The 15517-nt window shown below is 47.2% G+C and overlaps 1 protein-coding gene across 3 annotated transcripts in view; it reads left to right on the forward strand.

Annotated features, from left to right (window-relative positions):
- Window positions 1-15517, forward strand: part of ASTN2 (astrotactin 2) — a gene marked incomplete at both ends in the record, with an annotated part of 911329 nt that overhangs the window by 321095 nt on the left and 574717 nt on the right. For all 3 annotated transcript variants that reach the window (XM_082657265.1, XM_082657266.1, XM_082657267.1), the window contains one exon: window positions 8551-8658. In XM_082657265.1, the coding sequence (XP_082513391.1) occupies window positions 8551-8658 (108 nt within the window). The remainder of the gene's footprint in view (window positions 1-8550; window positions 8659-15517) is intronic.

The following is a 15517-nucleotide window of genomic DNA, read 5'->3' on the forward strand; positions in this document are numbered from 1 at the left end:
CGCAGGCTCAGCGGCCATGGCTCACGGGCCCAGCTGCTCCGCGGCATGTGGGATCCTCCTGGACTGGGGCACGAACCCGCGTCCCCTGCATCGGCAGGCGGACTCTCAACCACTGCGCCACCAGGGAAGCCCGCCACCACTTTTTTGAGCGGTCCCCTATAAATGGGCCTCTAGGTCATATATTTTTTTTCCTGAAATTATAAACAATCATGTTTAATTATATTTTACCATAAAGATATTTTTTAACCATAAAGATCAATTTAAAGAAATTCAACATGAATCCCAAGAATGCTGCAGAATCTTCTTCTCTGGCGACCAGACAAACCTGGATTTGAATCCAGGTCCTGCCACCTCCTGGCTTTGTGACTATGGACCAGGAGGGCCATGTCTCCCAGACTCTGTTTCCATGTTGGAGGAAGAGGAATATGTGTAGTCACCTCTGGGTGAAGTGCCTGGCCCTGTGCCTGGCCTATCGTGGTACCTGATGACAGGTGGCAGTTGTGGTCAGAGCATCTCCAAATGGTGGATGTGTGTGAACCTCTGTGGTTTAGCCCTAGAGCTCAGAGCAGTTATGAGCTGTGTGGTTTAGGGTGTGGGAAGTTTAGCCACTTTTGTCCTCTTCCCTTGACTGGTACCATTTGTATTCCCTGGACAGCTGGGGGTCAGATGGGTTTTGCATTCCCAAGCTATATATTTCTCTATCTGGCACAGTTCTGGGCAATCTAAAAATGCAGTATCGCTGTCACCAGCTCGAGGAAGACACGGAGTCTGAATAATTTAACATGTCACCACCATCCATCATGATACCAAGAGCACGGGAGATGGAGGTGGAGGAGTGGGTCAACTGGGGGCTGCAGAGCAGGTTTGTGGACAGGGCAGCCCAGTAAGAGAAAGTACATTTGCAGTGAGTTAATCCTCAGGCCCAGGATAGACTATACATCCTAACAATTGCTCCAGCCTTTTCCATAACATGGCTTTCAAGTTGTTCAGATGCCCTGATTTGCCCCAGAGCAAACCTGGGGTCAGGTCTCTCCTTGCCACAAAGTGTCTGTGTCATCTTGGGGGAGTCTCTGTAAACTTCTGAATGTCTCAGTTTACTTATCAGCAGAATTGAGGTAATTCCCATGTAGAGGGCTCGGCGTCATGCCTGGAATATTTTAACTGCTTCCTCACCAGGAAGGAAACTCCAGAACGTAGGAAGTTTAATCTGTTTTATTCACTGCTTTATCCTCCCTCAGTGCCCAGAAACAATGTTTTGATACAGAGTGGGCATTTGTTCAATAATCGTTGAATGAATGAATGAAAAAATGAGTGTTGTGGTTATTTGAGGTGACTACTGGGTCCGGGACAGACTGACTGGCCACCTTCTGTGACCTCAAACACTGGATCAGGACGCCTTGAGCCTGGACGCTTTCAACAGGGCTCTGTGATGTCTCCACTTTGCTCTCACAGTTCCCCATTATACAGGGGTTTTTTGGGGGATATGCGGGCCTCTCACTGTTGTGGCCTCTCCCGTTGCGGAGCACAGGCTCCAGACGCGCAGGCTTAGCGGCCATGGCTCACGGGCCCAGACGCTCCGCCGCATGTGGGATCTTCCTGGACCGGGGCACGAACCCGTGTCCCCCGCATCGGCAGGTGGACTCTCAACCACTGCGCCACCAGGGAAGCCCCCATTATACAGTTTTATCATGAGTCTTGTGAGGTTGCAAAGCAAACAGAGGGTCTCTCTCTCTTTTTTTTAAACATTTTATTTATTGAGGTAAAATTCACAAAACATAAAATTAACGATTATCTATTTAAAAGTGTGTAATTCATTGCCATTTAATACATTCACAAGATGTGCAACCATCACATGTCTGTTCCAAGACATTTCCAGTACATCAAGAGGAAACCCCGTACTCGTTAGCAATCACTCCCTATTCTTCTCTTCCCTCTGCACAGCCCTGGCAATCACTATGTCTTACTTATTTCAGATGTTTTCTATAAATAGAACCATATAACATATGACTTTTTATGTCTGGCTTCTTTCACTTAGCAGAATGTTTTCCTCAGATCCAAAGTGCTGTTTGCAAGATCCATCCATGTTGTAACAGGTGTCCAGCATTCATTTTTATGGCTGGATAATATTCCATTGTGTGAATATACCCCATTTTGTTTATCTGTTCATCAGCTGATGGACATGTGTCTTTCCGCTTTTGGCTATTGTAAGCAGTGCTGCTATGAATATTCATGTACCAGTATTTATTTGAATACCCTCTCCAGTTCTTTTGGATATGCCTAGGGGCAGAATTCCTGGGTCATGTGTAATTTTGTGTTTAACTTCTTGAGGAACCAACTGTCAAACTGTCTTCCACACTTTCTGCACCATTTTGCATTCCCACCAGCAATGTATGAGTGTTCCAGTTTCTCTACATCCTTTCCAACACCTGTTATTTTCTCATTATTTTGATTGTGGCCAACCTAGTGCCTAAGAAGTGGTATCTATCTCATTATGGCTTTGATTTGCATTGCCCTAATGACTAAGGGGGGTTCTGAATCAGACAAAATCCAGGTTCAAACTGGGGGGCTCCGCGACTTATAATTTGTGTGATCTTAGATAAGCAGTATTGAGGTTCCGAAGGTTGGTTTGCCCCTCAGTGAAGCTGGGGTGATTCTTACCTCTCAGACCCCATGTGAAGTGTGGATGGGATATTGTGTATAAGGTGTCCAGAGTGGTGCTTATCCCACTATGGTATGTGCTTTACCCATCTTCTTCATGCTCCATCCCAGACCACTCAGGACCAGAAGGAACAGAGGCCTGTGGAACAAGGGCAAAGGAGCTGCTGCTTCCTCTCCTTTCCTCTTGCCAGCCTCTGCCATTCTCACTTTCTCTCGGCCCCTAAATAGAAATACTTGAGCAGCCCTGTATAATTAATGGCTGTACTTTAGTTCACTGTATCACCAATTTCATATTAAAATGCTAGCAGAGGGGGCCCTTTTCCATTTGTCTGAATCATCTCCAAGTCAGTCTGGAATTGGCCTGTGGCCCCTGCAGGTTCTATGGATACTCAGAGGTTGTTCGCCTTGGGTGGCTGTCACCCCCCTACAATGTCACAGAAGGCAGGGAGTCGCCACTCCCACTCAGTGGCATTTCCATTTCTTCTCCTAAACCCAGGCAAGCACTGAATGAACGAGGAGTGTGCCCTCACTCTCACTTCTCTGATGTTTGTGCTGTTTACATACACCGCATCGTTTTCCTCGTAGTGACCATGTGAGCTGAGAGTTACTGCCCTCTTTTTAAAGATGAATTCAGACAGTTGGGGGGCCTTGCCCAAGCCCACACAGCTAATAAGTGGGACCACGGTTAGAACGCATATCTGACTCCAGTAGCCTGATTTCTTGTACAGAAGTGCATGACCTTTCATGACTCATGGATTAAACCAATCTAAAAACCTACTAGCCTTTAAGCTAGCCTTTAAGTGCCTGAGGGCAGAGACAATGCTATTGTCTTTTAATGGAATCTTAACTACACTATTTTTCATCCAAATCACATTAAAAAATTTCAGCACCTTAGTGGGGCCCATGGCTCATTCATCTCTCCAGATTCTGGTCCTTAATTATACTCAGGAAATGTCTCATATAAGTGCCTTCAGAACTGTGCTCTCTGATATGATAGGCAATTGAAATGTGGCTAGTCTGTGCTGAGATGTGCTGTGAGCATAAAATATGCACTGGATTTTGAAAACTTGTGAAAAATGTATTAAATATTTCAGTAATAATAATTTTATGTTAATTGCAAGCTAGATGAGAATATTTTGAATATATTGGTTGAATCCAATATATTCTGAAAATTAATTTTATCTGTTTATTTTTTACCTTTTTAATGTGGCTAGTAACATTTAAAATTGCATCTGTGGCTTGCATTATATTTTGGGATTGATGTAGAGGGAGCCTCTCTGAACCTCAATTTCAACTCTGAACATGGTACCTTGGTACTTACAGGAGGGACGTGAGGGCCAGAGTTGTGGGAATGGAGGTGGGACCTGGAGAAGCCAGGGGCTTGGTCTTGGGGTATGGGAACATGTGGAATGCTGGAGGCATCCCTAGGATCTAGCTGAGTGTGATGAGACTTCCTATCTATAGTACAATTGCTGAGGTTCCAGGGAGGAGCGGTGAAGAGTGAAAAACGTGCCCTGGTGCTGGGGGCCAGTGCCGGACTTGCTAATCCTCAGAGGTCATGATCATCAAGCTTTTGCTACCGCTCTACCTCTGCTCTCACGCACACACACACACGTGCACACGCACACACACACACACACTTTTCCTGGTTATCGTAGCCATGAGGCAGGCTTTGCAGGCAGACCTGATTTCAATCCCAGCTCCCTCACTCAGCACCTCTCATCACCTCTCTCTGAGGCACGGCTTATTCATCTGCGAAGCAAGGTTCACAATGCCTTCCTTACAAGGATGGCTGTGGGCATTAAATGAAGTCTTTGCTCATGTGTTATTGTACGTCAGCCTCGGGACTAAGAGAATAGAGTGCAGCCACTGTCTGGATTTGAACTGTGGGTTTATAGCTTATGAGCTGTGTGACCCCGGGCAGGTTACTGACTCTCCTTGTGCCTTCATTTCCTCATCTGTTAAAAGGGGAAGGGAAGTATTAACCTGCTTCTTAGGGTTACTGTAAGGATTAAACAAGGCAATGCAAGCAAAGGGTTTAGAACCATGCCTGGCAGAGGGACAGTGCTATGGGAGGCTTAGCTTTTCTTATTATATTCGAATTGCCTGGTGACTTTGCCATCCCCTCACTCCCCCTCACCCCCTGCCACAGCTAGACTGTCCCAGTAGGGAAAGACTCCTGTCTGAATTCTGTCTTCCACATTCACCATAATAGGCCATTTGTTTGGGAAAGGAAGGAAGATGAGAAAGAGGAGGAGAGGAAGGAAGGAAGGGAGGGTTTCGCTGGAATGTTTAGAAGTACTGCAGTAGCAGTAAAGGGCATGGAGTAGACTCCTGACAGGCGGATCCCTGCCTTTTCCTCTGCCGCCCAAACACAGCAGGAAGTATGACAGATGCTTCCTGTATTTGAGACAGCTATTTCATCACATGCCTTCATTTTCCCCTTGGCCAAAGATTGTGTGTAGATGAACCAAAGTCGCTCCCTCCCTCCCTCCCTCCCTCCCTCCCTCCCTCCCTCCCTCCCTCCCTCCCTCCCTCCCTCCCTCCCTCCCTCCCTCCCTCCCTCCCTCCCTCCCTCCCTCCCTCCCTCCCTCCCTCCCTCCCTCCCTCCCTCCCTCCCTCCCTCCCTCCCTCCCTCCCTCCCTCCCTCCCTCCCTCCCTCCCTCCCTCCCTCCCTCCCTCCCTCCCTCCCTCCCTCCCTCCCTCCCTCCCTCCCTCCCTCCCTCCCTCCCTCCCTCCCTCCCTCCCTCCCTCCCTCCCTCCCTCCCTCCCTCCCTCCCTCCCTCCCTCCCTCCCTCCCTCCCTCCCTCCCTCCCTCCCTCCCTCCCTCCCTCCCTCCCTCCCTCCCTCCCTCCCTCCCTCCCTCCCTCCTCCCTCCCTCCCTCCCTCCCTCCCTCCCTCCCTCCCTCCCTCCCTCCCTCCCTCCCTCCCTCCCTCCCTCCCTCCCTCCCTCCCTCCCTCCCTCCCTCCCTCCCTCCCTCCCTCCCTCCCTCCCTCCCTCCCTCCCTCCCTCCCTCCCTCCCTCCCTCCCTCCCTCCCTCCCTCCCTCCCTCCCTCCCTCCCTCCCTCCCTCCCTCCCTCCCTCCCTCCCTCCCTCCCTCCCTCCCTCCTCCCTCCCTCCCTCCCTCCCTCCCTCCCTCCCTCCCTCCCTCCCTCCCTCCCTCCCTCCCTCCCTCCCTCCCTCCCTCCCTCCCTCCCTCCCTCCCTCCCTCCCTCCCTCCCTCCCTCCCTCCTCCCTCCCTCCCTCCCTCCCTCCCTCCCTCCCTTCCTTCCTTTTTCTGTAACAGTAAAATATTTTAATGGAAATTTTAAAAGCCTACTGGTCTCTAAGACCTCTGCTCTTCCACTGCTTCCAGAATCTCCACGGGGCGTCCGCCAACTCCATTTCAAAGGAGAGCCTTTAAATGCAGAATTGCATCCGGTAGAATCTGGAGTCTCCTGCCCTCTCCAGGTCCAGCTTTTAGTTGCTGGGGATTGGGGAGATGAGCACCAAGGGACAGGGAGAGATAGTGGCTGAAGACACATTTGGGAACAGTGATCAGGTATTGTTGTCCCTTGTCCTCTCCTGTTCATTACAACACACTGTCTCCAGGAAGCAGGAGGCCAAGTATTCATCTTTTCCATTTTACAGAGCATTAAACTGAGAAACAGTGTCATAACGGTTAAAAATTTGAGCTTGGCCGTCGGACACCCTTGGGTACCAAGTCTGACTTCACTCATTCTTCACAAATCACCTTCTTTTCTGAACATTGGTTGCTTCGTCTGTAAAGTTGGCATCATGATACCTCCCTCCCACGAGGACTGAGAGTTTGGAATGAGGTGATGTATGCAAAGCTCATAACACAGCACTTGACACCTTGATGCTTAAAGGACAGTCTTCTTTCCCCAAGGTTCCCTCTTGAGTTGTTTGCAGGGAAAGCAGTTTACATACTGGAGAGCCCAGATTTGGAGCTGGACAGTGTAGCCCTGAGTCATAACTCTCCTACTCATCAGTTGTGTGACTTTTGGCAAGTAACTTTGCCTATGTGTGTCTTTATATTGTCTTGTATGTTAATTACGCCTTCCTTACGAGTATATCACAATGAGGATTGTATGTAATAATGTATAGACATCTTCTAGATACATAGTAGCTTGCTACATGTGTTGCTGGAATGAACGAATGTGTAATAACTGTTATAGAAAGCATGTCTAAGAGTGGGATTTTTGTGGACCGAACATCATTTCAGATGCCCCACCAGAGGAAATGACAAAGTAAATCCTTTCACAACTTGAACAACATTTTCCTCTAACGTATATTTTTCTTTTCTTCAGGTGGAATTTTTGGAATAGGTAATAGGTTTGCACAGTGCCTGATGCAAACGATACAAAACATTTACAGGGAGAAGTAGTCCTCCTCCAGCGCCATCCTTCAGCCACTTAACGTCTCCACCCAGGACAACCATGTTTACCAGATCCTTGAGTCTCCTCCCAGATATAGTCTGTTGGTGTAGGTGTCTGAAGCTCTATTCACTAAACAGTCTCCTAAACCAAACTCCCTCTTGTTTCCCACCCCAGCATGCGTGAGGCTCTCCCACCACCATTTATTCTCTAGGGTAAAGAGTCCACCAGTCCTTTAAGCCCTCTCTTTCCACATCCTGGACTAAAAAGAAAGAAATAAATAGAGCACAGAGAAAATAAAAATTACCCATTTTCTCCCTGAAGAATTAACCGTTATTAGTAATTTGGTATATTTCTTCCTAGCCTTTTTTCCTTTATCGGTTTTGTAATCAACCATTCCTAGTGTATGAATACATCGCCTTTTTCCCCCTCCACGTTCCTCTGAGTTTCTCTCTGAAGCATCCCTTGCACTCATCTCTTCCTCTCCATCCTCACCACCCCTGGCCTCACCTAGACCCCCATCTCCTCTTACCTGGTGATCGCTGAGACTCCTGGCTGTGCTCCCTCCCTGGCACCCATTCTGAGGTCTGTGAGCCACCGTCATGTCCCTCCTGGCATGCACAGCTGCTGAACTGATTCTCTTGCTTCAGAACCTTCCGTGACATCCAAAATGAAGCCCGCAGTCCTCAGTGTGGTACTTCCCCTGGGTGGCTGCCACAGATCCTTCCCAGTCAGCACCCGCACTCCCCCTCCCCAGGGATATCTCCAGCTCTTACCTCTCCTCCCAACTCCATCTTCTACCACTGAAGCGCCCCATCCATCCTTCCATCCCTGACCTAAAATCTCCCTTCCTCCATAAAGCCTTCCCGGTCCTCCGTGTTGGGATGGATTGCTCTCTTCCATATTCCCCGTGTCTCATTGTGTGGGAAACATGGCCATGAGTTAGATTAAAGGCTCCTTAGGATCCCATTTGTCCCCATGACTAGCTTACGATCCCCTGGCTGGCAAGGACCGGGTGGTATCTATCTTTGCTTGTCCTGTGTCTGGCTCTGGGCCTGGCATAGAGGAAGCACTTGACTGAAACGTGTGTGTGAAATTAAGTCACCTGGAATGTTTTCTCAGAGGTAGGTTCATCATTCTAAGCAACAATGTACCTATCAATTATCTGGTACCCACCCCGGACCAGGTATTTAAGTATCATATCTCCTTTAATCTTCAAAGCAACCCCACAAGGTTAACAGCTTTTCCCCTGTTTTAGAAAGAAAGAACCCAGGACTCAGAAAGGTGAGGCATCTCCTCAAGGTCACACAGCCCCAAGGCTGCCAAGCCATGGTTAGAACCCAGGTCCGAGTCATGGCAGAGCCTGAACGCCTTCTATAAATCATGCCGACTCCTGGGCCACTTGGGATTTACAGAAGGAGTCTGGGGATGGGGTTGCTCATCTTCAGGATGGATGAGGGATTGAACAGGCTTCTGGAGGCCTGTGATGACTGATGGATTGTGATTTTTGCACAGGGGGAATCAGCTTTGGGAGAACCAAGGGGACGTCGGGTTCAGAGGCAGACGATGAAACACAGTTGACATTCTACACGGAGCAGTACCGAAGCCGTCGCCGCAGCAAAGGTAACAGAGTCCTTGAGAAGGTTCCAGAACCAGGGTTTGGAGGAAAATCTGGGAAGCAGCTTTTGTGCTTCAAAACAAACCCTAAATCTTCTTCAGCCTGGTCCCTACCTAGTTAACACTGAACTTGGAGTCTGATACCCTGAATACCCAGTCTCTGTCTGCTTTCTGTCTTACCCCATTCCTCAAAGGATTTAAGTTTATGCAGTTTTTAAAAAATCCATCACAATAGAGAATCGGATTGAAAGGAAAATCGGAGTAAGGAAAATAATTCAAATTCAGCTTAGATGTATGCACGGTAATCCGTGCCATGCTGTGTTGTGTAGTTCTTAGAAGGAGCTGACAGCTTAACTCAGAGATTCTTAGCAACCAAAGTGCAAAAGGACACATACAGCTGTAGAATGCACAGGGTCTACGGGATAAAACTAGCATTTGCTCAGGAAATTCTACTTACCTGACACAGAGACCAGGCAGAGAGTTCTCCAGCTGGTTCCAATAAACAGGACTCTGGGAGGGCTTCCTGGAAGTCGAAGCTAGACAATGACCTGGGCCCAAACTTGGCTTTGTCACTGTTCATCCACAGAACAGAAGCAGTAATCCTAACATTCCCATGTTTAAGATGGGGTAGCAATACCTCCCTCTCAGGGTAATGGTGGGGTTAGATGGAAACATGAGCATCTCCTGTTTTTTTTTTTGTTTATTAGTTTTCTTAAATCAATTAATTTATTTTTAAAAATATTTGTATTGGGGTATAATTGATTTACAGTGTTGTTAGTTTCACGTGTACAGCAAAGTGAATCTGTTATACAAATACATGTATCCACTCTTGTTTAGATTTTTTCCCATATAGACCATTACAGAGTATTGAGTAAAGTTCCCTGTGCTCTACAGTAGATAACTAGTAAGGACCTACTGCAGAGCATCTCCCGTTTAACTACAACTCCCGGCAACAATTTTTCCCTTTCTCCACGGCCACCATCCTAATGTCTGTCCCCTGCATCCTTTGCTTAAAAACTGTTACAGTTACCTTCTCAATATTCTCACCTACTGTTTCCAACCCATTTTCAACCCTGCAGCCAGAGTGATCATTTTAATAATGTAACTAGGGATCATGTTGCTTCTTCTGTGCTTAGAAGCTTTAATCCGTCCTTTTGCATTTGGGAGAGAATGTGAAGTTCTTGCCACACCTACGATCCCCTGAGTGGTCTGGCCCTGCACATCTCTCCAGGGCTCTGTCTGCTCTGCTACCCAGCACTCTTCTCCAGCACTTCTCCATCTGTCCCACCAGAAACTTCACAAACATTCTCTCCCAGAACACTTCCCCCGCCCTCTCCGACTCACTCCTACTCACTCTGACATCTCCATTTAAATGGCGTGTCTTAGCTGAGCCATCCTACATACAATTTCCCTGTCTCATTCTACACCAGCTCCTGTGCTGTTCCCTCTGCAGACTTTCACCCCTGGAATTTTACATTTACCGATATGTTCTCTGGGCAATGTTTGTACCCTCCACTGAACTGGAAGTTCACGAGAACAGGTACCTCCATTGTCACTTGTATCCAGCTTTCCATCCCTGCATCAAACACAGGGATGGGTCCATATTTTTGGTTCAACTATAGGTTCATATATTTGAACAAATGAAGGATTAATGAATGAATGAAATAAATTCCTATTCCAGTGTCCGGATTATTACGAGCGCTCAGGGTGAATGGTGGTTTTCCATCTGGCCCTCCTTGTTTTCTCTCACTCCATTCCCAGTTACTGGGGGAAAAAAAAAAAAAAGGTCTCCTCTCCTTTCCCCTTCTCTTTTCCGCTCCTGGTGAGTAGAACTAAGGCCTCAGGCCTGCCCATTCTTCCACCTCAAGCCGCCGGGGAAGGATGTGCCTGGTAGTCGGAGGAGGGCCTGAGTACTGATGTCGAAAGCCGGTTCTGCCTGGGTTCTTCAAGCACGGTTGGAGCAAGTGCAACCTGAAGGGATGTAACAAGTCGGGGAGGTTCTCTGGCAGATGCGCCCAAGGCTGATGGTAGAGAGAGGACATGAAGTGGGAGGAGAAAAGAGGCAGCTCACAGGTGTTCCCTCCCTAGGTCCCTCTCTTTAGCCTGTCCCGTGAGAGACATAGAAGTGGCACTGGATTCAGCCAGTCCTGGCTGTGAATTCTGACGTCACATCGCCTGCTTTGTGTGGCCATGGGGCTTTTCACCTCTGGGTCCTTCTCTCTGGATAAAATCGAGCTCTTGATAACTACCTCGCAGAGCCAGCGAGTCTAGAGATGGAAGGTTATGGGACTCCCCCAGAGGTGCTCAAAAATTTTTGTTCTTTCCTCCTGAAACTCCCCTTCCCTTGAAAACAGTCTGCGCCCCAAAGTAAATCAGCTAACATCTCAATTTTGGCAATAGGGTCTACTGGAAAAGAGATTTATGATATAGTCTGAAAATCAACCCTTTCTTCCCTGAGCCTCAGGTTCTTTGTCAGGGAAATGGGACTGTTATTCCAAGGTGTCTGCTATGGCCAGGCAGAACCCCATCCCAAAGCAAAGAACTGTAGTCATCAATATGGTGAGTGGGTGGAGAGGAAGAAAGACAAAGGGACCGAGAAACAGAGACTGAGAGACATGTGCGTCTGGTGGGATTTCCCTAATCAGAAATCAGCAACCTTTCTCTGTAGATGGTTAATCAGTAAACATTTTCAGCTTTGCAGACCTTACAGTCACGATTGGAACTACTCAACTCTGCCATCTTACCTTGAAAGCTGACACAGACAGCACATAAAGGAATGAACATAATGTGTCCTAATCAAACTTTATTTCCAAAAGCAGATGCTGGTTCAGATTTCACCAGTGGCTCACAGTTTGATGACCCCTACCCTAAACCATGCATATCATACAGGTCACCTGTAGGACTGATCCAGGAAGCAGGAGTGAAATCTCACAGTGCTTCGTGAAATGAATCTGATCTCAGGGCATACGTGGTCTTGCTGCTGAAAGGAGTTTTTTTGTGAAGCAAAGAGTTTTATGTTTGGGCAAGTGAATACCCATCTACTCCATCATTTGTTTGGGGTGTGCCAATTCTGATGGTATTTGACAGAACTAACTGTTGAGGTAGCTGGATATGGTAGGTTCCCACTTGGCAGAATTCCACCTTTATTAACTAGAGATGACACCGCACACCAACAGAAGACTCTGGACTCATAGTCCGGAGATGTGGAGTGAAGTCTGTAGTCCCACCACCAACACACTCAGAGAGCCTTGGCGAGCGTGTGCCCTCTTGGGGCCTCAGTTTTCCTATCTGTGAAACAGGATATTTACATGTCATGTCATCAAGTCTGAAGCTCATTTTAATCTAACCTACATTTAGGGAATGATGCTGGGCAGTGTGGGAAACAGGGCCCGGGCCCCCAGCCTCAAGGTGGTTATAACCTCCTTGCGGGGGGAATGCGGCTCACACAGAGAAGCGATGCTGATCAGGATAAGCTCATGTATGACTGAAGGTCCAGATGAGAACTGCAGATGGCGTGTCCAGCCACAGGCACAGGGCTGAGCAGGAGACAGAGCAGTACAGCTGCTGCTGATTCCAGCAGTGCAAGCACCCAGCATCAACCTCCCAGCCCAGCTCTGCGCGGGTGGCTGTGTGGCCTTGGGCGAGTCTCTCTCACTCTCTGGACCTCTGTTGGTTGCTCAGCCAGCTCTGGAAACTCAGGTTATCTGATTCCCAATCCCATGCACTTTCCTCTAATCTTTGCTGATTAGTTCCCCAGCAAAGAGAACCAGGGCATGAATGCCCCCTGATTTTGCTTATTTTTTTTTTGTTTTAGTTTCTTGTTTTAATGTGATGGTTCTTAAGCTGAGATTTTCTGTAGTAATAAGAACTCTTGAATTTAAGCAAAACTTTGTGTGAAAAAAAAGAATTTTTTCATTAATGAATGAATGAAATAAATTCCTATTCCAGTGTCCGGATTATTACGAGTGCTCAGGGTGAATGGTGGTTTTCCATCTGGCCCTCCTTGTTTTCTCTCACTCCATTCCCAGTTACTGGGGGGGAAAAAAAAAAAAAAGGTCTAAAAAATAAAAAAATTCTTTTTTTTTCCTTTTGATTCTCCCCCGCCAACACACACACATACACACGCACACGCACATGCACACACGCACACACACACAGTTTAATCATGTTTTAGAGGAAGTGGACAGGTGAGGGAAAGTTCAAGCCATATCTGCAGAAAAGGAGGCCTTTCGGGATTGAGGGAAGGAGACTGTTCGGAAATTTAATCTGAGAATGCCTGGATGGAGCAGAGACTCCAGGAAATGGGGATGGAGTGGGGTGAAAGCTGAACGTCAACAGAACAGTACTTGCCATGTATGAGGGCAGAGGTACAAGGTGTTCTGAGGGTGGGGATGGGAGAGATCCCAGAAGCTAGGTAGAGCCCAAGGCTATAGCTTTGGGAGTAATGGCAGATGGGCTGGCAGTAATGGCAGCAGGAGCCATGCCTTGACCATTGGGGCACCCATCCCATTCTTTATCCAACATTTCTCATCAAGCCACAGCATTTCTTTCAGCCTTAAAGATAATCCATCCAGTTGTCCATTTTATGCACACACAAAAAAACAAGGCTCAGAGAAGGGAAGCATTTTTCCCAAGGTTAAAGTGTCATCTCTTCAAATGACAAAGCAAATGGGGCAAAAGGTTAACAATAGGTGAATCTGGGCAAAGGATGCATGGCTCTTCTCTGTACTCTTCTTATCCTTACAGCTTTTCCATAAATTTGAGATTATTTCCAGACTAAAACAGTAGGTAAACAGTAGTCCTTCTACGTTGATTACAGGTTTTGAAATCAGCACCCAGCGGTCCAAATCCTTGCTCTGCTGTTTCCTAGCTGCATGACCTAGGGCAAGCACTTTCCTTCTCTGATCCTCAGTTTCCCCTGGGTAAAGAAGAATAAGCCTAGTGTTAATCCTTTCTACTCTTCCTTAGGCTTGTTGCAGGGAGTAAAGGAGGGAATGTATGCAAAGGACATGCTTAGTGGAGCGTGCCTGCCATGTGATCACTGTTCACTAAATGGTAACCAGTTAAGTACAGCAAATCAGTGTCTGGGCCAGGCGTGACCCCATGGCCTTTTTCCAGTGTGCTGCTCTGCAAATTGGTCTTGCTTCTAGGGGAAAAAAAAAAAAAAAAAAATGGCATTTTAGGTAAGAACATAAACTTAGTGGGCCCATCCTCTTGGGGACATTGTGCTATGGTTTTCATCTTTGCCATCTTGTCCCTTGGTGAGGTCAGCCTCTTTCACGGGAATTCTTATAGAATTCCAAATAATACCATGGGAAGGGATTATTTTACCTCTGTTTTACAACTAAGGAAACTGGGACTTAGGTCACTTACCTGAGACTACCATGAGGTAAGGGGAGCTGAGATTTGGACTTAAGCTCTTTGGTTTCAAAATCTGGCCAAACCATTATATGACTGAGATAATATATGTGCAGTGCATACTACAGTACCTGCATAAGATATATACTAAAGAGACAGGAGGGAGGTACCCATGTCTTGCTGGTACAAAAGCCTGATAAGATCCCTGAGAATGTCCTGGTGCAAACTCTGTAACCCTTCAGAGAGCATCAGCCCTGGAGGAGCTGGGAGTGGGAACAGGGACGGTCGCAACTAGCTCAGACACTGAGAAGTTAGTTCAGTGTAGAGGGGAAAAGGCAGCATCCACGGGGACCAACCCTCCCAGGGTCCTGGTCTTTGGTCAGGGAGGAAAACATATGACAAAGAGATCTTCCAGTGCTGTGCTGGTGCCAACTCATACCAGTTGTGAGAGCCAGTTTTGTTCATCGTTTCCAACTCCGCTGTGAGTGATGTCACAATAGTAGCTTATAAGCAACCATGCTAGAAGTATTTACACCGTGCAAATTAACAAAAATGCAATGGACGCTTCCCTTTCCTCCTCAGAGCCCATTGTTAAATATTTACTAGCACACCACTGAGAAGAACAGTCAGTAAGAAGTAAGAGTTAAGCTACAAACCAGAGTGCAAGGGCTTTTTTCTAGAAATAGAGCAATCCAGAATCTTTCCCAGAGGACAATGCACTGGGCCTGGGACAAAGCAAACTACTAAGTTCAAGGCTTTGGACAGAGGATCTCTTTTCAGAAACAGAAGACAAGGTCAGCTGGGGAGGCTGGATATTTAGGGCCTGTGTAGGAGGTTGGAAACTCTGGTGTTACCCGCTTGAAGGAACGATGAGTCATAGAATCTGGGTCAGGTCAGAGCCAGCAGTGGATCAGGTGTCCTCAGCTGTGTGGTAAGAGGGGCTGTCAGAGACTAGCCAGTTCTCTGACCTCATTGAACCTCAGAATCACTTGGAAAACTTAAAAAAAAAAAAAAAAAAAAAAAAGCAAAGAAAACAACCCAATTCCAAATACTTATCTCAGACCCATTATATGGCAATGTCTGGCCAAGGGGTCTGGTATAAAATTCTTTTCAGGTTCTAATTTTCAACCAGAGTTGAGATAAACCACTCTACAGTTCCCTTTACATATCAGCTAACAGTACATCCCTGTTCTTATTCTGGCATTGGCTCCCACCGAGTGTATCCCCCTTTCCCAAGCCAGGAACTCGACTCCCAGTTCTAAGAGGGATAACAACTTAGAGCAGCCATTTATTGCCACTTTTGTGCCAGATCTATTGCATATTCGCCCGTCATCCTGTGTGATCTATTACTGTCCTTGTCTCTGTGTGCAAAAGAATGAAGCTAAAACATGGCAGAGTAACTTCCGCAAGGTCATAGAATCAGTAAGTTGCAGGATTGAGTCTAGAACCCCATTCCAGTTGTTTCCAAAATCTATTGTCACCATACCCCAGCATCAGCCCCTTAGAA

This window comes from Grampus griseus, assembly GCF_964374135.1.
Source record: "Grampus griseus genome assembly, chromosome: 6".
NCBI classification, from domain to species: domain Eukaryota; kingdom Metazoa; phylum Chordata; class Mammalia; order Artiodactyla; family Delphinidae; genus Grampus; species Grampus griseus.